Here is a 23,496-nt window from a genome sequence, read left to right as displayed (position 1 = left end):
AAGGACCATGCATGGCAAACAGGTTTAGGTGGCTACCAGAATAAAAAGCAGGAAAAAATGTCCAACTTCAAGTATTAATATATTTACTATAATCAAGAGTCCAAAGACAGATTTTTGATATATCGTAAATATACTTCTTTTCTATAAGATGAAAGTAATTTTGGATAAATCAAAGCGTTACTTTTTGACTACTAGTTGATTCAAAAGTTATCATTTTCTGCAATTTATCAAAATCTGGAATCGTGCCAAATTTGTGACCTTTGTGCACTTAAACGGAAGTGAAATTTTAGAGTCCCACTAAACAATATGAATATGTATATCCAGTTGTTTTACAAACTGTGTCAATTATTAAAAATCCATTTTCAATAACCTGTTAGAATTATTAAATAGAAAGGGTAAAATATACATAATTTTACCCTTTTGTCAGAACAAAAGTGCTATTTTTAGTAACATGGCTGCAAATCCCTATCCAATGACTACACCCCCGAAAAAAATATGCCAAAGTATTTGATATTGATGTACTTTATTACACTCAAAATATGTTGTTGATCCGACAACCTAGCTTCCATCACATTTTGCATGGTTTTCTCGTAGACAAGCTCTTAAGGATAATTCAAGTTGCAGAATTTACACTCTCATGACCTTTGTTTTTCACTTGACGCCACCACCTTCGCTCAAAGAAATCAAAAAAAGTATTTTTGATAGATATTTAAATGTGTACATGTAGTTCATTTCTTTTCTTTTGCAATGGTCCTTTTGTTTTTCGAAGAAATAACTAGTTAATTCCATTTACACAGAGTACATGTACTATTAGAGGCACATGATTAATTTTTCCAACTTTTCCCTAATCCATATTAAATACTGAAGTCAACTTCTGAATATCATAGACTTTGGTCAGTTAATTATATATATCGTAAGTGTAAAGTAAAAAAAAGTACAAAAACTTATCTCGAGGGAACAACATAATAAGTCGTGCGAACGATATGTCGTGCGAACGAGATAATAGGTCGTGCGAACGAGATGATAAGTCGTGCGAACGAGATAATATCTCGTTCGAACGACATAATATTTTCCAACATAAGAAGGGAAAAAAAATTTGCATGTCCTCAATATACCACCGTTACGTAACTACCATATTGTAGTGAGTAAATTTCTGTTTTGAAAATATACTGATTTGGTTGACAACCTACAGTATGGGCAAAGCGGATTTCTTGTTTTCCGCGTTCCCGCGATGGGAAAAATCTAACGCGGTAATCTATAGGTAACTCAGGTAAACCGCGTTCTCATCGCGGGATGACTATCAGTTACCTGTCCCCGTCGCGGTAACATTTGTTTAAAAAATTGATCGGTTTTGTACCGTAAACAAATGCGAGTTATCTTCCCCGATTTTATTTTTAAATGTTTGAAAATTCGGCTTACGAGTTTTTTCTGTTTTTAAAATCAAGTTTATTCATAATGTTTTTGTTTGTTGTTGGTTTTTTCTTTGCTATTTTCATTTATTCTATGTATTGTTAATTCATCTATCAAGATTACTGATTGTACACAAGGAAGATGATTATTTCAAAGTCACCAAGGATTGGGTAGTTTTAAAGAGGCACAACGAATTACACCGTGAATTTCGTGTAATGTATTACTACATTTATATTAAACAAAGTACATATTTTCGTGCGAGGTTAATTTAACACAAAACATCATTCTGAGAGAGAGAGAGAGAGAGAGAGAGAGAGAGAGAGAGCATTGATAGATCTAGAAGGTATACGGACAGAAAGTCACAGGACAAAAAGACACAGGACAAAAAGTCACAAAATCCGTAGGACAAAAAGTCACAGGACAAAAAGTCACAATGATGATTTTTGATTAGATAGGATAAAAAGTCACAGGACAAAAAGTCACAGGACAAAACGTCACTGGACAAAAAGTCACAAAAAAGCTCACTAAAGCTGTTGTTCAGACACCAGACATTTCTTACAGTGGATGGGAGATAGAAGGGAATACATGTCATCATTCTTATTGGTATTTGTTTTGCCACATTTAGAACTTTCAGTTCATTATTAGATGTTCATTATTAGATAATAAGAAAGGAAAAATCATTAGCTTGTTTATATAGCAATTATCATATGACAGTTCACTTACTTCTTGTTTTGACAATAATCTGGAGTGAAAGGAAGTCAACCATAATTCTGCCATCAAATTTTGCTTTGACAATCATTAATATGTAGTATACTAAACCAAATGATCATCAAGCTTATTTTTATTTAATCTCTTTTTAAAAATCAAAATAATATTTTACAATAAATATGATAAAAGGAATAACAATTTTATGATTATTATCAAAATCTCATAGAAAATATAAATTTTGCATATATATTTTCCTTAAACTTTACAAAAAGAACAGATATGTTTTAAAATATATATAAAAAATCAATATTTTTTATTTTCTTATAAACTGTGACTTTTTGTCCTGTGACATTTTGTCCTGTGACTTTTTGTCCTGTGACATTTTGTCCTACTTTCATAAAATTTCTTATTGTGACTTTTTGTCCATGGTCATTTTGTCCGTGACTTTTTGTCTGTGACTTTTTGTCCTACATTCATCTAGAACCCTGTTCGGCCGTGGGGACACACTTCCTCCTATACACATATCCCCACCTACCCACAATCACACATATACAATTACAGTACAACACCTTACCATCTTACTGAATTACAAAATAATTAAATGTATCCATGTAGTACTTATCCTAATGCAGCCCACGGGTATTCGGAGTGGACCTTCCAAAACAAATATTTGATATGGACTGAGTGAAACAGTTTACATGACATTTTAAAACCCAATATCTAGTCAATAGTCAGGGGGGGGGGGGGGGGCATTTTGAATATTTGCGTACAAATGGTACGATGTCATGTAATTATGTCGCAGAATTTGATTAGACATATTTCAGTCCTGAATATTTGGTTCATTTCAATATAACTTGTTTTCAAATAAGTCAATAAAAGTATTAATTTGTATGAAATTAAAATCAACATGTATTAATTTCGTTGTGTGTTTGAATTAGGTTGCTATCTCAATATTGATTTTGATTATCTAATGCTACAAAATCCCGGTGTTGCCTAATTAGAGGTCCCCCTCGACCCCAATTTCCTGTGTATTTCAGTAACTGACACTACTTGTGTATACAGAATAGCCTGGGTTCCACCTTGGGAACTCCAGGTAAATAACACCTATGCTGAAAAGACGAAGCCTACTTCGCAGAGAAGCCATACTGCTTCAAAGGGACTTTTCCTCGTAAAACCCGTGCACGAGTATTTCAAAACTCGGATCCTCGGGTACACAGGAAGTATTACGCAACCATAGATCCACATTATTTACAACATAACAAGATGACTAAGAAAATGCTAACATTAAATTTATCACTAAAACGTACATCTTCCAACAAATAATCCGATATGCAAGATGAATGTTCTAAACAAGAACGAGAAGATTCAAGTAGAATTTAAATTTACGTTTCATTTTACAAACGACTTTCTCAATTCATCAAATACATGTTCACATGTATCATTGAAGACTGAGTTTTTGTTAAGATCAATGATCTTATTTTAAAATTTCAATACTCAATAAAAAGATATATATGTATAAAACAAAGAAACATGCCCCATCAATTTTAATCCCCGTTTAATGTATTCGCCATGGTTTCGCTTTCCAACGAATAAAACATGATCATACATGCATTTCAACGCCCAATTATTAATGTAATATGGCCACAGGAACAAGCAAAATTTATTGAAGATATATTTTCAGAACGTCTTTGGCAATATGTCTATGATTTTCTTTTATTATACCAAACCTTTGAGGAGGGACGTTGCAAGAATGCACCACCTCAATAGTGCTTTACGTCTGTGGAATAATAGTTTTGTTTGGTCAGTCGAAAAGGGGAGACAAACAAACTTGATTTCTAGGTCTTACAAGTCTATTTGATAAATATACCATAATCAGAAAATTAAAATGATTTAACACTTAGAATGAGGTTTAGTACATAGAAACTATGACCTGCTATGACGCTGTGCTAAACGCAAAAATGATCCTGCTCTGGTTTAGTGACCTAGTTCCTGCAAGCGACTGAAGAATGACTCACGCTTTCCTCGTTTTATCACATTTGGTGGAGGCGCGCAAGGCGAGCGTGCGGTAAGGATTTTAAGTACTCAGGTAAGCATTAACATTATATGATATAGGTTTTATTTACGGAATGTTGATATCACATTCTATCAACAAGGCAGTTTTTTGGATCACTTAAAATGTTCATCTCATAAAATCAGTGTTAAGAAGTCGGGAGCCACAATGACCGCCTATTGACCGGATACTAGCTGTGTAGGCAATACCGTCTGTGTTCTCGTGGACTTCCTGAAAATCTTAGGTTGGTACAACTCTTCACTTTTGTAACTCACCATTATAAACACAACTAGAGGCTCAGTTAATGCTATAACAACTTTTTTGGCACACGCTTTCGCGGAAGTGTACAGATATTTTCAATCATAAACATCATAGTCCGAGACTCTTGATTAAAAGTAGCGACAGGGGGAGATTTTTAAAAACAATATATTTTCAACATTTTGATCAATATTCCACTTAATTAAAATGTGCTGATTTCAAAATTAATAAGTATTTTAAAATATCTCTTTCCCCTGCATCACAAATGACAGGCAACACGAGTTCTCTCACATATTTGCATGAAGTTATTTTCTGACTTGTGTAAATATTTGACCTCAAGTAATATTAGTTAAAATAGACTAAACAGAAATGAACTTGATGCCTAATCTACCTTTTTGGGGTGTGCAAAATGTGAATATGACGTTATTTTATTGAAAATAAGTATCGATATTGCTTCAAAACGCTAATAAACATACCTACCCTCGGTTATGTTAGCTACCGGACGAGGAAAATGATGGTATTTCTGTATAAAATTCTACACAAATATCATTGTTTCAATTACATATGTATATCTTAATTGTTCTTTATCAATATCCTTGATAGAAAAGATTATAAGATTGTACCAAAACCACTAGTGAGGGCAAAATTGTGCCCCCCCCCCCCCAAAAAAAAAGCAGTTTGTGGCCTCGGCCATCCTAAAAACCTTTGTTTATGCCGCGAGCGCCACCTACTGACGATACAGTATCAATTTGCAAGGTGAAGTACAAAATCTAGGATAATTATATATTTTTTAAAATAAACATGGCAATTTGATAACAGGAAACTTGATTGAATCACATATATCGGCGATTTATTGCGGACAATGAAGTACACATGATTTATTTTCCCTTTGTTTTCGTTTACAAATATTAGAGTTATCGTTCTTGTAAGTTCTACCCAACAGGTTGAAAAAATTATTTTACCACATTCTCCGGACATATACGAATTACCCCAGTGTTGTTTAAAGAAAAAGGAAGTTCGAATTATTTAAATATCACCGTAAAATCTGCGTATATGGCCGATTTCTGGTCTTGCTACTTATTTTCTCACTTCAAAATACCGACAAAATGTCATTTCGTACCACGTGGTTTCTATATCACCATATTCGTAAACTTTGAACTCCTTACTTTCGTTTCATGTTAATACTTTCGTATATAAACCTCGGGCTTGATCATATAAAACGGTGAAAAGTACCTAGCGCAGTGAGGCAAACTTTTTGTGATTGCGGGAAATGTTGCCGCCAGCGCCACCTACCGACGGCGCCCATTGCTAAAAAGGACAATATCGCTTGTAATAGATTGCAATAGAATTTTATTTTTTAAGTTTGAAAACTGTATGTTGATTTATGGAGAAGAATTGACCGATTAAGAAATTCACAATTATCAATCGCATCATAAACATTATGAACACAAATTCACAGTGCTTTTTGTGTTATCCACATTTTTATGTTATAATACACATACACTTTTCAGTTTCACATTTGTATTGATGTGTCTTATTTGAATATTAAAAAAAAACACCCAACCGCGTATGGATGTGGTATACAGTGTACAGAAATATATATATATATATTTATATTTATATAACTTGTTTAGAACTTGTTTCCGGGATTCGTGCCAGTAGAATTGACATGTTACATCGCTGGGCGATGTGGACTATACATGTAATTAAACTACCTTACTGCACGTCTACGGGACATCACCAATACCCCAATCATCTTTCAAAAGAGGAATGGCTATTGCGTAAAATGTATGAGAAGTTTTGGGAACCAGATTTTTTGGGCTTTATTGAAAATTAATTTTTTATTTTTTAAAGCTCACATGAGCTGATAGCTCTAGTGAGCTTTTCTGATCGCCTGTTGTCCGTCCGTCCGTCTGTAAACTTTTTTACGTTTTTGACATCTCCAGCACCATTGGACCAATTTCAACCAAATTTAGCAAAATGCATCCTTGGGTGAAGGGCTATAATTTTCCTTAAATATAGGACCATGCTCCATTGAAAGGGGAGATAATCACGAAAATGCAAAAAAAAAGGGGGGGGGGGGGTCATTTAAGAATCTTCTTCTCAAGAACCACTTGGTCAGAAGAGTTAAAATTTACATGAAAGCTTCCTGACATAGTATAGATTCATGTTTGTGAAAACCATGACCTCCTGGGGTAGGTTGGGGTCACAATAGGGGATCATTTTTACATGCGAGTATATAGCTAAAATCTTTGAAAAATCTTCTCAATAATCACTAGGTCAGAAAAGTTTACATTTACATGAAAGGTTCCTGACGTAGTGTAGATTCAAGTTTGTTAAACTCATCCCGGGGATGGGTTGGGGGGGGGGGCACAACAGGGGATCAAAGTTTTACATATAAATATATAGAGAAAATCTTTTAAAATCTTCTTCTCAAGAACAATTGGACCAGAGAAGTTTACATTTACATGAAAGGTTCCTGGCATAGTGCAGATTCAAGTTTGTAAAATCATACCCCCCCCCTAGAGGGGTGGGGGGGTGGGGGGTGGGGGTAGATTGGGACTATAATAGGAATCAAAGTTTTACATGCGGATATTTAGAGAAAATTATTAAATATGGGCCAAGGTGACTCAGCTGAGCGATGTGACCCATGGAAATCTTGTAGTTTTGATCCCAGGGTAAAATTGAAAATTTCAAAACCTTATTGCACACCCATCATATTCCAAACGATTGATTGGTTATTGCTATAAAAATAGAGAGGATTTTGAGGAAATTCAGGTAGAGATACTTAAAGAAACCAACGTTTTATTGTGTTACCATGCACATGTCTTATGCATCTCCTCAAACATATTTTGAAACTACTCACTCACTGTGAAATTCATTAAGCTTAAATCCATGTTTATCAGTTTTTATCCGTCCTCTCGGAGGAATACAAGTTCAATTTGAATTTTAGCTGGATTAGTCCATCCTTGACCTACTTTAGATCTAAAAGTAGGTCAATTTTCCGGACTTTTTTCATTATGGATACATGCACATATTGCCCTGAAATTTTTATCACAAGCGTCCTCTCTTGGAAATACAAGTTCGGGTTGTGTATCAGCTGGGTTGGTCTGTCAAAGTGTCAGTCCCAAGATAATGTTTTCCAGACTTTTTTCCGTAACGGATGCATGTGCAGGATTGAAATTTGGTCAAAATTTCTTCCTTAAGGAGTGTAATAGTGGGTTTGCATTTCAGTTGGATTGGTGTACCGTGACCTAAATTAAGGCTAATAGTAGGTGAAACAGTTTTACGGACTTTTTATCTTTACGGATACACATATTACCCTGAAATGTAGTCACGAGCTTCGAATTCCTCTCGGAGGAATACAAGTTCAGTTAGCATTTCAGCTGGATTGGTACACCATGGCCTACATGTATTTTAGGGATAGAAGTAGGTAAAACAATTTTCCAGATTTTTTTTTCCGTTATGGATACAGGTATTGTCCTTAAATTTTGTTACAAATTCCCTCTCAGAGAAATACATAATCAGTTCACATTTAAACTTCATTGGTGCACCGTGACCTACTTTAGGGCTACATGTAGGTCATATAGTTTTCTGGACTTTTCCTCCTCATAGATACAGATATTGCAAAATGTCGTAACCTCCCACTTAGAGAAATGCATAACGAGTTCGCTTGTCAGATGGATTGGTGCACCATGATATAATTTAAGGCTTTTCTAATCAGAATGTTTACGAACTGATGGTTCTGTGTTGTACTGTTTGCGGTGCTCTTGTTATCTTCAATTTTTTTTTTACATTAGTTTTCTTAGCTTGCGGCGATATGAAGGTAAATCCGGGTCCTACTACTGAAAATATCCTTGACATATTACTGCTGAATATCCGAAGTACATGTAGTATCATTGCTATATAGACACAAACTAGGTCATTTAGGTTATTTTGTTTATGACTTCGATATTTTTTATGTTTTACTGAAACCCATCTAGATAATTCCGTGAGCACGTTTTTCTTGACGGCTTTAATCGTGCGTAAAGATTGAAATTGTTTTGGAGGCGGTGTTATGATCTATTCATTTATCAAATCAAATACGCGCTATAAAACACCAAACTGGAATGTGTATGGATTGAACTAGATAACCATGTATTTATAATCTTTTCTGTGTTTATAAGCCTTGAGTTCCGACAGCTATTTTTGTTCAAACTTTCATGGTGTTTATTTTCTTCCTCAGTGCCCTCGTCCGAAAATAAATATTTTCTTGACTATTTGATAATAAAACAAGATCGCTTGTAATAAGCAAACGTCAAATCGACAAAACTAAGAAATCAACAAATGAAAGCATATGAAATTCAAAACTGGAAATGGGCTAGGTGGGAGGGAAGGCTAAGGCACAGAAATACAAAAGCGACCTTTGTTGCTTGTAACGAACTTCGCACTGCCCGAAAACTGACCAGTAGTAGTATATATACTAAGCGCAAAAGCGCTCGTGCATGAGCTCAGAGACCCGCGAAATGTATTTACGGAAAATAACGAAAAATGACGAAATATAAAACATAAAGAAATAAATTTACTACCGTTTCAGTAACAGCATGTCACTTCACTTGATCGAGCGTGCAAATGTTGGGGGGTGAGGCTTCTCGTATATTTCAATGAAACGGGTTTTACTTTTGTTCTCATTTGAAAGAATGACATAACGTGGTCACCCTAATTCACTTTTATTGAAACCACACGGTCAGTCAGAGAGTGAAATTTGCACACTCGATCAAGCGAAATGTCACGCTGTTATCAGAACGATAGTAAATAAAGTTCGCGAATACGCCGACAAAATAGTGGTAGATTTCCTTAATGCTACACTCTCACACAATATCCGTGAAATTATTTCCAATATAGTAAACAATGTAGCTATCGCTACACGGAATCGGGCACTGCTTGACCTAATACTGACCTCTACAGACATCCAATCGTGTGAAGCTTGTATATTAAGAAATGAATGGTCCATTAGCGATCATAACGCCATATATATATATATATATATATATATATATATATATATATATATATATCATCTATTTAAAATAAAAATTACAATTACACACACACGCCTAAAGTATGGGCTTATAAAAATAATAATAAAATATAAACAAACTTAAGGTAAATTTGGCAATCTTTTACAATGGTTTAGAAGATATGTTTGTCACAGATCACAAAACGTAATGTAGCAAGACCTTTTATCGCAAGTTTTTGTATCTTCACCCACCCCAAAATACTATCTACATGTAGTTTTCATATTGTAAATTTTGTATTTTCACCCACTGACCATTCACATTTTTGGAGTTTTAATGAAATGGACATCGACTTGGATATTTTTTGACAAGCTACGCTTCTATAAGATCTTGCAATCTTTAAACCTCTTTCTATGATCATATGTCCCACGAGAGAAAACTGATATGCCCAACATACATACATCTGTAGTACGGTGTAATTTAAAAGTGAAATTTTTAAGATTTACTTTATTTAGTGAAAAAGGCAGTTTTAGTAGAAATTAATCAGGGAAATGTTACAACCCCTGCGTGATTCGAATTAAAATTGTATTGTGAGCTAATTTGGAAAGGAAAAAGAAATGTAAGGAAAGAGTTATGAAATGAAAATTGTCAATGTGTGTTGTAAATAGCCCGGAGGTAAAACTACAGAGAGATTGAGCGAATTTCTTCAGTAATTGACTGTTGAAATATACTTTCTTCTTGAAAAAAGTGTAAAATACAGACCTGGATTTCTCGAAAAATATTAAGTCAAGACTTGGACTTTCTCAAAGAAGGTGTTGCACGTCTCCTGTTAATTTCCCTAAAGGTGTTGCGTGAAAGATCGATATAATTAAGTTACTCAAATATATGATAAACCAATTGAAACTTTTATCTTGATTCAAACGTTTTTGAAAATAAGTTTAAAAGACGTGTATCAACAAGAATTAGCTAAAATTATTTGAATTTAAATCGAGTAATAAGCGATTTACATGATTTTTAGCGTCAAAATAAAGGGATATCCCCGAATTTTAGAAAAACTGCCTCCGTGAAACAAAATAAATTTTGTATGAACATGTTCTTCAAGTTTTACACTAAAAAAAACTGTCGCTTTGAAATTTTGTTTCACGAGGGCGTTTTTCTAGGAGTTATGAGATCGATCACTGTTCGCTATCCTCACCTTTCACGTTTTAAAGCTTTGAAAGAAAAAGGCCAAACAAGGTAAATAACTGTTGAACAGTTCGTATGCATGAGATAAGATGTATTCCAGAAGCAAATTGCTATGCCACCTATGTTTTTAGGTGCATGAACTTAGAATTTTTTAAACTTTAATAATGCGTATTAAACTTCCCATATTTTGTTTTGTGGTCAGAGTCATGTATAGATATTTAGGGGGAAAAACACATACGAGTATAAGACCTTTTTATCTGTAGTAGTATAGACTATTAAATATTTGATACATTCATAACCGTATATATTGTGTCTGATACTAAGAAAAAATAAAACAATTTAATTTTCACGATTTCAAAAATCATGCTTAGACTATAATGTATTGTCACATAAAATGTTGTAGGCTTGTCCTTAGTACTGGAGAATCCTACAGATATTTTTAAAAATCGCAAATACGTAATAAAAGTTTAATTAGGGATGAAATTAAGTTCTACATCACTTGTATTTAAATACCAGCCACAGAGCTCCGATTAGGTAATATAAACGCTTCTATGCAACACCCTCTTTTAAGTGTTCACATATTAAGTTTGAGATGTTTTCGAGAAATCCAAGCCTATCTTAGGTATTCGTAATAAAAGCTTCATAATGTTAAGTTTTTATCATTCCTAACCCACTTTAAGACGTCATATAGTTGATTTTGCAACAAGCCAGAAGCTGGAATTAATCGTGCTAGATTTGACGCCTCAATAGACTTCCTGGCACACTGTCAAAAACCCGGAATCTTCTGATGCCAGTGCGCATATAAATGAAAAGCATCTGGAAGTTGTTGTGATTGTGGCATCACCGCTACTTATGAAGAGATTGGACACATAACGCGATATATTATCATTTCGTGCGTGTATATAGGTTGGTTTCGTTATCATATTCATATGGCTCACACAGTTCATGGATGATTTTTGTGAATGTTTTCTCTCGCGAGTAGTCAATGTAGAATTAATTCATTAGCAAGCTAAGAAAACGTATGTATTGTGAAAATTGTCGCAACTGGGATGATGATCGAGTTTTGATTTGGTTCATTTCAGTTACACATCGGACCAATGTAACTATGCTGAACGACAGCGACACCAAGCGACTAGAAATACGAAAAGGGAAATTTCTCTTTAAATTGACAGTCAGGGGAAACACAGAAACTTTATCGAAGTTTCTTAAACATGCAGATCAAGAACCGGGATCCGTGGGAGGGTATACGAGGGCACACCAAGACCAGGAGGATTCGAATTTCAAGGAGAGCGACAGGGATTACAACAACACTTGTGTTTTCCCGCCAATTCAAATGTGCAAAACTCACCCAGGCACCTGGAATTCGTCGTCAAATTTGTATTTAAACACCATCGAAAATGATAAAGTGGAAAATTCAGAAGTGAAACTGGATGAGGGATTTACTGATAAAGATGGAGAAGCAACCGAGAACGACGACGGGAAGAAACAAAATGACCGTAATTCCAGCCACGTGACAAGTGTTGTGAATTATGAGTTCTTCAAGAAAGCTGAATACAAAGAAACGAAGACGGAAACAAATTACTCGAGTGCCAACATTTGTAGAATGGAGTACCTGAATTCAGATTTTGTGACGTTGAACGATAGTAACACATCAGAGGAAGCGACGGTTGTAACTGAAACTAAACCAAGTGACCTTGTTTATAATTATGTGATTTCTGAAGACGAGGATCATGATGAAACACACTACGAATACGACTATATTCTGGATTCTGACAACTCGAGATGCCAGACCCCAGTAGATATAAGTGAAAGAACCGAATCCGTAAGCAAGCAGTATAACCCTGAATATAAAAATGTCAACGAAGAAAATAATAACAGAAACACAAGAATTGAATCGCATAACCATGTAAGTATGTGTGGTGTTCATGAATCGGTTAAGCAAACGGAAATTCATGACTATGTGTCAGATAATGTTGGTCCCAAACAGGAAGAGATCGTTATGCACAGTACTGGAATGAACGAGGACGACGGAGAGGCGACGGAGACCGAGTTCGATCCACTAGAGGGCGACGAATGGGAACAAATGGAAACTTTAAACCATTCAATCGATACTTCCGACTCGGTGGGAAAAGAGGAGGCCGAAGGTGGTGTTACTGATGAAGACAGTTCCTCGACTGATTTTGAGGATCTCATTAGTCAGTACGTGACCTACATGCCTAGAGAGATTAGTCGCTCGGTCAATTCAAAAAGGCGTGCAGCGCGCATGTCTCCTACTTCCGCCACCTATAGACGATGCAGCACCGAACTGAAACGGTATTTCTGTGAGAAATGTGGAAGATCGTATAAGTCATCCACAGACTATCAAACTCACAAAGAGACACACAAAAGAAATAAATGTAAAGTATGTTTTAAGGAATTTCACAACACTAAAACCCTTCTTAGGCATTCACATATTCACATAGGCGACGATTTATCGACTTGTTTGTTTTGTAAGAATACGTTCAATCGTAAGAAAAGTCTTTATATTCATATTCAGAAACATCATTTATCCCATTTGCCTTATGAAAAAATTGTTGATATGATTACTGCTAAAACCGAGAGATCGTCCTATTTCAGTTTAAAGAAATTCAGTAATGTCAAAGTCAGCCCGAACGATCAGAAAACGGAGGAAAGAATGACACACCGTGAAAAAAAGAATCAAGCATGCAAAGTGCCAGAGAACAAAAAAGAAACGGGACTGAAAGAGTGCCATGTTTGTAACAAAGAGTTTGAGCCCCGAATATTAGAGCGGCACGTGCGCTCTCACACCGGAGAACGCCCCTATGCCTGCGACCAGTGTCCTTTTAGATGTTCTCAGTTTGGAAATCTCAACAAACACAAGTCATTTGTCCACAAGAAGAAGGACAATGGGGACGGGCGAATCTTTAAGTTCAAATGTGATACGTGTAACAAGCGTTTTTACGACAAGGCGCACCTGCGACGTCACACTGTGACCCATTTTGAGAAATCTGTAAAGCACTACTCCTGCCTTGTGTGTAAGAAAAGGTTCCGGTTTAACAGTGGATTGCACAGACACATGCAGCTGCACAAGGACGGGTTGAAGATCTGTTGCGGTATTTGTAACAAGCGATTTTATGACTCTTCTGGGTTGAACAAACATCTCGAACAACATACAAGTAAGATTTAAAAGATTGTCATATGATAATCAGAAAATATATACTGGCCAGAATATGAAACATGGATAATAATCATGATGTTAAAAAGTTTGGAATATCGTCTACAGGTACGCAGTTAGGTGGACTGCAAAACAACCAACCCGTGTCATAGCTCATAGGCCAATTAACCATCCCCCGGTGTCCTAGCTCTTAGGCCCATTAACCCTCCCCATGTCCTAGCTCTTCGGCCAATTAACCCTCCCCTTGGCTAGTGCACCTCCCGACGGTCAAAATGGGGACAGTTATATTTCTGCACCTTCCAATTCTAACAATGAATAGGAAAATTATTATTTCAGAAGGTTTAGTTACAAACAAAAACTATAAAGTGGTACCTAATTGCATCGATGGTACGTATTGGTTTTCTCTGCCTGTCTCCTTACAAAATGATATACATTGTAGTAATAATATCTGCAAAGTGGTTAGTCACGATCAGATTCATCTCGGGGGTTTTACAATATCACTGTGGACAAGCCGATGACCGTTGTACAGTCAAACTTCGTTATAAATCTCAAACTTGATCGGGCCGAGAAAAAAACTTTTAAAAGAATCGGACTTTGCAAAGTAAACTTTTTGTATTTGTAAAAATCAGATCAAGTTACCTGTAAATTCTTGTTTTTAACACATTTTATCACTCGTGTAAAAAGTTTTAATCACCAGGGATTTAAACGTAAAATAAAATCCGAAACTATTGTTCTATATAACTCCCAGAATGCCGCTCTATTGCACCCAAACATGCGCATTAGCTGCAAAACACTAACGTATGATATGCTACTTTCCAAGGGCGCTAGGAATCATTCATTGTTGTTTACTGGAATACTTCTCATTACCAGCTCGTTAGAGTTATCGCGCTTTGATGACTCTTGTGCGTCATTGGTAAGAAAATGCACAAGTCTCGCGAGAAAGTGCGAGATTACTGGGACATAAACAAAACGTTCATAGCACCCCCCCCCCTTTTTTTTAAGAGTTAAAATATATGTTGTATTTTTAAATAAAATAACCATTGGTCAAACTGCATTTTTTAAATATTCTAACACTATTTTATTAAAGATGTTACATGTTTTTTAAACTCCACCACACCTATTTTAAAAAATCCAAACAACAATGTTTTCTGTCCTAAGTCCATCAATATTTTGTAATTTTCAAAATAGCTTCGATGCAGTTTGGAAACGCATTAGTTGTGTTAATTAGTGTTATAAACGTCTAACAAAAAATGCAGTTTGGAATATATATAACTTGTTCTAAAATATGGGAATTGAAGGGGGGGGGGGGGGGGTGTACGTGTATGATTACAAAGTCCATGCCATATGAACCTGTCCTAATTGTATGATAAAATAGAATGTCTTCATAGTCTGACAGAATAACTTTAAAAACATATTAATCCCATTAATTACAAGAAAAGTTCTTGTGTTGGATGTGCATATATAGGTTTTTCCCTTCACAGTTCTTGCGGTTGATGCTTTATATCGGTCAGATTTGGCAAATTTAGTAGCTTCTCTCCCTCACATAGTTAAATAAGTCCGTCAGTTTTCTTGTAAGAATATTCAATTCCTAAATTTGACTTTAGAATTTTAATCAGTGTTGTGGTTTGCAGTCGGTTATAATATGTATTCGATACCATAATGTATATTACGTATGCCTAAGTAATGTGTTTACATTATGTTGTCCCGGTAGCACGACTTTACGCGCCTTTAATTTGAAGAGTTCCACTAATGGAAATGATAAGTATTGAAGTAAATTAAACGATAAAATAACCTAAAAGTTTTGCAGTTTATGACCATAGCAAATGATGACCTATTCGTAGATGTGAATGATCGTAAAGTTATGATCGTAATATATGGATTTGGTTTCTTTCTTTCTTTTTCGATATTGTATGAAAACGTTTTGTTGCCTGCTTACTTCGGGAAATGGTCATGATGCAATATGTTAAAAAAAACGTGCAGAAGGATTTTTCGTACCCTCAAGTAGGACCCGGGGTGACCGAAAGTAGTTCTTCAATCTCCAATTAAATGAGGGTAATAATAAAATTTAATACAAGTGAAACTCATATCTGTTAGAAAAGAGTAAATATGACTTTGTCTACTTTCTGCATGACGAAGCACAAATCTATCGGCGGATAGACATGCTCCAATTTACATTCTGTTATTAATCCGTTTATTAAATCTTTCCACTTTTCTGTGTTTTTCTTATGTATATTACTATTGTTATTATCATTCTATATATTTTTTGCCTATCGGATGGATGGATTTATTGTTTCAATGCTTACAGATGAATAAACTTCATTATTATATAGAACCTAACAAAATATGCTTTAGTGGGACCATATCGATATTGGATAATTGTTCCAACCCGTTGATTAATGGTTCTACAAAGGTTACCCGTGTTCACCATTATAATGAAAGGCGAAGATAACGAACAGTGATCAATCTCATAACTCCCACAAGCAATACAAAATAGATAGCTGGGCAAACACGGACCCCTGGATACACCAAAGGTGGGATCAGGTGTCTAGGAGGAGTAATCATCCCCTGTCGACCGGTCACACCCGCCATGAGCCCTATATCCTGGTCAGGTAAACGAAGTTATCCGTAGTCAAAATCAGTGTGCCAAGAAAGGCCCAACAATCGGTATGAAACACGTCAGACAGCATTTGACCCAATGATAGGTTGTATTGACGAACTAGATCGTTATAACGACCGTAGAATTTGCGAAATGCTGAGTTCAATCGAGACTGTTGTGTTGAAACCCCTGTGCCATCAACTTGTTTGTCAGTAGCTTGCCCCGATTTAAAAACTGGCCATACACAGAACAAGCTCTTGCATATCGAATCAGTTGATAGATATAAACACCATATGCAGGTGATAATGGAATATTGCTACATAAATATGGGAAGTTGACGATGGAGAAGCTGAAATCATCCCGTTTGTCATACTGTTGAGTTGTCAGCTTGCCGTTAATGTCTACTTTCAATAAAATATCTAAGTATGAAGCAGAAGTGGACGACTCTGTGATGTCTTTTATTTTGAGCTCATAGGGATAAATCGAATCGACATATGAATGAAAATTATTATTGTTAATAGACAAAATGTCGTCGATATATCTAAATGTCAAATTGAAGGCAACAGCAAGAGATTTTTTCTTCTCACGTAGAAGTTTTTGAATAAATTCTGCTTCATATGAATATAGGAACAGGTCAGCTAACAAAGGAGAACAATTCGTGCCCATGGGAATTCCAACAGACTGATTATATATGATTATATAAGGGGTACCTCTGGGCACCCATTGATGCACTGGTCATATAAGGGTTCCCTCTGGTCACCTATTAATGTAATGTTCCTATAAGGGTTTCCTCTGGTCACCCACTGATATGAATGTCATATAAGGGTTACCTTTGGTCACCCATTGATGTAATGGTCATAAAAGAGTTACTTCTTGTCACCATAGAATAATGCAAGGGAAACAGTTGATCACTCATAGAAGCAGTGGTTATAAGAGGGTTACCTTTGGTCACCCATAGTAGCAATAGGGGTTACCTCTGGTCATCCATTGATGTAATGCTCATCTAAAGGTTACCTCTGGTCATCCATTGATGTAATGCTCATCTAAAGGTTACCTCTGGTCATCCATTGATGTAATGCTCATCTAAAGGTTACCTCTGGTCATCCATTGATGTAATGCTCATCTAAAGGTTACCTCTGGTCATCCATTGATGTAATGCTCATCTAAAGGTTACCTCTGGTCATCCATTGATGTAATGCTCATCTAAAGGTTACCTCTGGTCATCCATTGATGTAATGCTCATCTAAAGGTTACCTCTGGTCATCCATTGATGTAATGCTCATCTAAAGGTTACCTCTGGTCACCCTTTGATGCAAATGTTAGATACAGGTTTCCTCTGGTCACCCATTGATGTTAATGTCGTGTAAGGGTTTCCTCGGGTAACTCATTGATGTACATGTAATGGTCATAAAAGGGTTCCCTCTGATCACCTATAGATGTAATTGTCATATAAGGGTTTCCTCTAGTCACCCATTAATGTAATATCATATACGGGTTACTTCTAGTCACCATAGATATAATAATCATATAAGGGTAACCGTTGATCACTCATAGAAACTGGTTATATGAGGGTGACCTTTGGTCACCAATAGTAGCAATGGTTATAAAAGGGTTACCTCTGGTCACCCATTGATGTAAATGTCATATAAGGGTTTCCTCAGGTCACCATTGAAAAAAATTAATAGAAAGGTGTCCTGAGGTAAAATGGGGTGACTGGTCCTACTTGAGGGTACGAATTATCCTTCTGCAAAAAAACCCAAAAACTATCATTTTAATCTCCACAATAGAATTCCATACAAAGGATAGGTCATCAACTTCGTAATCTACACGTACGGTCTTCATTAAAGTTAACCTTTGTTGTCAGCTTGCATACGGACATCGATGAAAATAGATTATATATTTTGTATTGCTTATGGGAGGTATGAGATCACTGTCCGTTAATTTTACATTTCATTATATAAACTAAAAATTACCGAAAATACTAGTTAATAAAATCAACTGGTAGCGGTAGCTCAGTGGTAGAACGTTTGCGTTGTGACCGAGATGTCGCTAGTTCGAGTCCCGCCCTTATCAAACCTATGACGTAAACATGCTCTTTCGCCATACGCTTGACAATTAGAAGTGAGAGTCACGGGTCCTTTGGATGTGATCTTAAAACCGAGGCCCGGTGTTGTTACGTTAAGGAACCCTTACTGCTAGGGCCCCTAGAGCTAAGGATAGGTCTAAATTTCAGGTATCGACAACTGATGACATCTCAACATGTTCATTACAAAGGACAGTAGTACTCGTGCGTGACCTTCATCACTCATCTAGTGTAGATTAATGTTATTCCTAGCTTTCCTAGCTGACCAATGCAAGCACATGTCTCTACAGAAATACCTTATACATACAACCTTGTTTGTTTTCTCATAAAATGATTTTAGTATGTTTATTAGACTAAAGCACAACACAGGCGTGCAATGACTGCCATGACCAGGTCGACTCGGCCAAATGGCTTGGAGCTACAACTGTGAAAGGTCAACATAGGTATTTGATGTGCATTCCATGGTCAGGAGACTGGGCCAGCAATTATATGGTTAAATACTAGTAAGTCAACCGGATACGATATGATGGAGCGGTCTAGGATACAATATTGTGGTGGACATTACGAGATATCATGGTCACCAATAGGAATATACTTTATTAAAGACATTGGGCTGACATGATATTTAGCTGTGAGTGGATTTTCGTACGTTTCCGTGATGCTCTCAGCTTAAGAAAGACGTAAAGACTTGTCTGCATTCTCCATGCGGGGGAAACCAACTTTCGTTTCATAGTGATAACAGGACATAAGAACCATGTTACCTGTTGTCGATTGGTTCGGACGTTTTGACTGATTTTATTTTACTTTTATGAACTGCCTAAACTTGAAGGAGATTTGTAAATTGTTAACGATTTTGTGACTATAATTTCAATCAGTTAAAATTGACAAAAATCCTGTTTATGTATAGAAGTTTAATTCACAAGATACAATTTGCAATCTGCTTAAAAACACAACACGAAGTCCGATTCTCTTGTTTTACACTTATCAAATGGGACATAAAACCAACAAACGAACCAAAAGTTATTAAAGTCATAAAAAGTTTAGGCCTTCTTGATGGTTCATTAACACTAATTATAATTACGATTTTGTCATATTGCATATTAGGGACTGTTACGCTACTCATCATTACAAATTAGGGAGCAGATGATGAATCCCGTGGGGATCCGGGTTAGAACAGGTCCTCAGTACCCCTTGCTTGTCGTAAAAGGCGACTAAATGGGACGTACGTCCTTCGGATGAGACCGCAAAAACCGAGGTCCCGTGTCACAGCAGGAGTGGCATGATAAAGATCTCTCCCTGCTCAAAGGCCATCAACGCCGAGCACAGACCTAAATTTTGCAGCCCTTCACCGACAATGGTGACGTCTCCATATGAGTGAAATATTCTGGAGAGGGACGTTAAACAAAATTCAATCAATGATTCGAATTGACCTTGACCTAGGCCATCGCGAAGTGACATGGGTCAAGTCATGACACAGTGTTTGGTTATCAATAACTATTGCGCCAATTATGAATATCTTTACTTGTAAGATTATAAAGTTATAGTCATGACAACATATTAAACTGATTTATTAATAGCTATGACCTTGGACAAAAGACTGAGTCAGGGTCCTGACACACTACCTGACCACATGTGTCACGTACGAGCTTCTAAATCTATAAATTACAAAGTTCTGGCCAAGACAAAAATGGTAGGACCGATTGACAGACAGATTGACATGAGTATTCCAATAAGTCTCCCTAACTTTATTTGTGAAGGGCATACTCATGACTGTTTAAAGCTCAAACTACTGGAGATATCACAAAGTTACATTTGGACAGTCTGAACAATCGACTTGTCGTAACCTGGACATAGAAGAAAGTAAACACTAAACAGTATTCGTTTGCTCTATAGTTGAGTCGAACTGTCTGGACCAAGTTGATAAAATGGTTCAAGGCTTCGTTGGCCGAATTCTTATTTGGCTGAATTGTCCGACATTTTGAGCCAAATTGCCAATGGACCGAACTGGGATGGGATTTAATGTTTAACAGGTTGACAGAATCCCTATTGGTTTACAGATCAGAAATTTATTAATGGTTACCAATGATTATCAATTACAATTACACAATTTTTTACCTTCAAAGGGGAACTAAACTTCCGTAGCGTCATGACTAGTAGGTGACCCGTGCTAATTTTCACGTCAAAACGTCAACGTTCTCGAAGCTTTTTGATAGTTCTTGTACACACTAATTGTTAAGTGAATCATAACTTACTAGAGTACCGTGTTCCATTGGAGACAGGTTGTTAACAGTAATTGATATATCTAAGAAAGGTACCTACATATATTCACTTTCGAAAATTAACTGAACAACTTCAAGAATCGTGTACGTTTTACTGACCTAAAAGTTATCATACACAGCTCTTAACGTGCAAGTGTAATAAATCAAAATTGCTAGATCTTAGGCGATGCCATAGACATCTGATCTTAAACCGCAATTATTTAACTCCAGAATAATTTGTTGCTTTTCCATTTCAACAATCTAATTAAAAGTGGATCCTTTGAATCGCTCACATAATTCTTTACACAAAGGTATAACAAATCCTGTTCGAGGTCGATTCAGAGCATAATCATTTTCGCTATATACTACTGCTATGTCCAAGGGGAAAAATAGTTTGTGAGATTGGTGAAAAATAACTCTGTCGGAAATGTTCTGTTACCAGTTTCGTCTGCCAACTCCGGAAAAAACAGCACCCTTCACGGCATTTTCTAATTACTTTCACCTGCAAACAATACCAGCATCAAATAGTTTCTTTGTAAATACATGTAATTGCTTATTTCTACAAATTACACAAAATTATCTGAATAGAGGTACAAAATTGAGGACAAAAAGGGCAAAGGAAATGAAAACAAGAATCGCGCTTAGAAAAAATTCTTTTAAACTAAAGTTCATTTATCGGTAAGATACATGAATTTTCCTGCACCGACACCATTCCGATGCATTGTTACATGCCTAATTTTGTTTACCGTCTGCAACACTCATTAATCCCATTAGCACAGCTGTGGCACTCTCAGCTGTCGACATTAGCCATGCTGTGATTGGTTAAATCGATCGCATATTTATTTGATTGTCTCACCAGACCTTTAACCTCATTGTGGTGTCGTTAGGTGTTAATGTAGCGTGTAGGCAATGGATCTATTAAAAAAATTAGATTGCCCCTCCACTTATCTTAGAGCAGTAGACCTATGCCACTGAATGTTGGTTAACAGTAATACCACTTTGATGGGTGACAACATTCAGAGACGTTGTTAAGAAAAGTCCCAAAACGACCAACCCCATTTTTGTATGCATTAGATTTCATACTCATTTTGAAATTCATTGATACGGATAATTCCGTTTACCTGATCAAGATATAGGGCTCACGGCGGGTGTGACCGGTCGACAGGGGATGCTTACTCCTCCTAGGCACCTGATCCCACCTCTGGTGTGTCCAGGGGTCCTTGTTTGCCCAACTATCTATTTTGTATTGCTTATAGGAATTATGAGATTGATCACTGTTCGTAATCTTTACCTTTCATTGATGGTACATGTAGCAAAACTGTATTCTACATTCTTTCTTGTAGACTCCACCTTGTGTAAGTTTACACTAATAAACGTTAGTACTGATAAAAAATGAAACGTTATATCTATCATTTACATCAGTACTAGTTGTACTGATGTATAAAAAAAAAAAAAAAAAAATAGATACAAGTAGTAGAATAGTAAAACCACATGTAATGCATTCTCAAACCTGCATGTTGAGGAGTATACTCTTCATGGACCAGTTATTGATGTTTCTGTGCATTTTTCTCTGCAGACCAGCTGCCATACAGATGCGAGCCTTGCCGGTGTTCATTCAGGTCTCCCCATGCCCTCAGAAGGCACAAGGCCAGCCACATGGAGTCTAGGAAATCCACTACTAAGCGTAGGAAATGAGGAATGGTGACCATCAGAGCGTACACAATAAACTATTACAAAAACTCGTTGTTCCTGTTGTTTTAGTCTGAATAGCACATTCTGAAGTTATTTAAAGCTAGTGCGAAAGGATGTCAGTGGCATGTAGAATACAGCTTACGGTTATAGGAAAGGGTGTGTCAAACCACGTGATTGTTCAAAAGTCTAATGCTGTATTTAGTGATGGATTGGAATTTACGTTTAGCGCTTTGCCTAATTGTTTATGTCATTTCCATCCTAAAGACAGTCAAATGATATTTATGGAAGAATCAAATGTTCGCGTCATGAGCCGTGGAGAAGTCAAGTGTTAGAACCGAGTATCATGGTCCTTTATAAAGTCAACTGTTTGTGTAAAATGGTCCAATCTAAAGTTAAGGTAGCTCCATCCTCATGTGACTTGTTAATATTAATGATTGAAAGTGAAAAAACTATTAATTTCCACTCATTATAGTTAAATTTAATTAATAACCAAGAAAATTTGTGTATGTTGCCACATTTTTAAGGATGTCAAACATACAAAAACAAAAGTATGTCAACATCAGAAAATCACACATTTTCGTTATACAGAATGATAGAAATAGATAATAATTTGTTGAAATAACAAATATAAAATGTTAATAGTTTAGAAAAACTGCTAATGCATAAATTGGGGAAATCATTGTATAATGGACATAAAGTAGAGAGAATACCAGCATAGGGGTTATTGCCCTTGACAACATTTTTTAAATTATAAATAATTGATTATCTATGAAAAATATAATTTTTTTTCAGTATCAATAGTTTACCAATTTTTATCTTATGCAATGAACAACATTCCTTTGAAAGATATATTTTTTTTATCATGCGCAAATTAAATTTGATACAGATTTTTGCAAAAACCTACCTTAAATGCTCGTATTAAATTCTTATGTACACGTCAAATGATTCTTAGAAAGTCACGTGTCTGCGTCCAGTATTCCGCTACAAAGTCAAATTTTCGTCTCTTGAGTCATTATAACGCCTATGTTCGTGTCGAATAACCTATTAGGAAGTTAGATGTACGAGTCAAATGATCTATTAGGAA

General features: G+C 36.0%; 1 protein-coding gene across 7 annotated transcripts; it reads left to right on the top strand.

Moving 5' to 3' along the window:
• Positions 1-4,101: 4,101 nt before the first annotated feature.
• Positions 4,102-22,459, top strand: LOC125648175 (zinc finger protein 112-like). Of its 7 annotated transcripts, none has more exons than XM_056140601.1 (4): positions 4,109-4,204; positions 11,691-12,921; positions 13,225-13,784; positions 22,297-22,459. In XM_056140601.1, the coding sequence occupies exons 2-4, from the start codon at positions 11,714-11,716 to the stop codon at positions 22,413-22,415; spliced, it is 1,887 nt and encodes a 628-aa protein (XP_055996576.1). In that variant the 5' UTR covers positions 4,109-4,204; positions 11,691-11,713; the 3' UTR covers positions 22,416-22,459. The 7 variants fall into 7 exon arrangements, with proteins under 7 accessions (XP_055996572.1, XP_055996576.1, XP_055996573.1 ...); XM_056140600.1 differs by lacking the exon at positions 4,109-4,204 and adding an exon at positions 11,363-11,514; XM_056140597.1 differs by having other exon boundaries at positions 4,102-4,204; positions 11,691-13,784.
• The last annotated feature ends 1,037 nt before the right edge of the window (positions 22,460-23,496 follow it).

This window comes from Ostrea edulis, chromosome 6 (assembly GCF_947568905.1).
Source record: "Ostrea edulis chromosome 6, xbOstEdul1.1, whole genome shotgun sequence".
NCBI classification, from domain to species: Eukaryota; Metazoa; Mollusca; class Bivalvia; order Ostreida; family Ostreidae; genus Ostrea; species Ostrea edulis.
The sequence above is the reverse complement of the archived record's forward strand: the minus strand, read 5'-3'. Positions and strand labels throughout refer to the sequence as shown.

Bases quoted from the DNA above. Each gene is read 5' to 3' on its own strand.
- LOC125648175 (XM_048875124.2), top strand. From the start codon at position 11,630: ATGTATTGTGAAAATTGTCGCAACTGGGATGATGATCGAGTTTTGATT. The intron at 13,785-22,296 runs GTAAGATTTAAA...TTTTCTCTGCAG, and splicing joins ACATCTCGAACAACATACAA to ACCAGCTGCCATACAGATGC.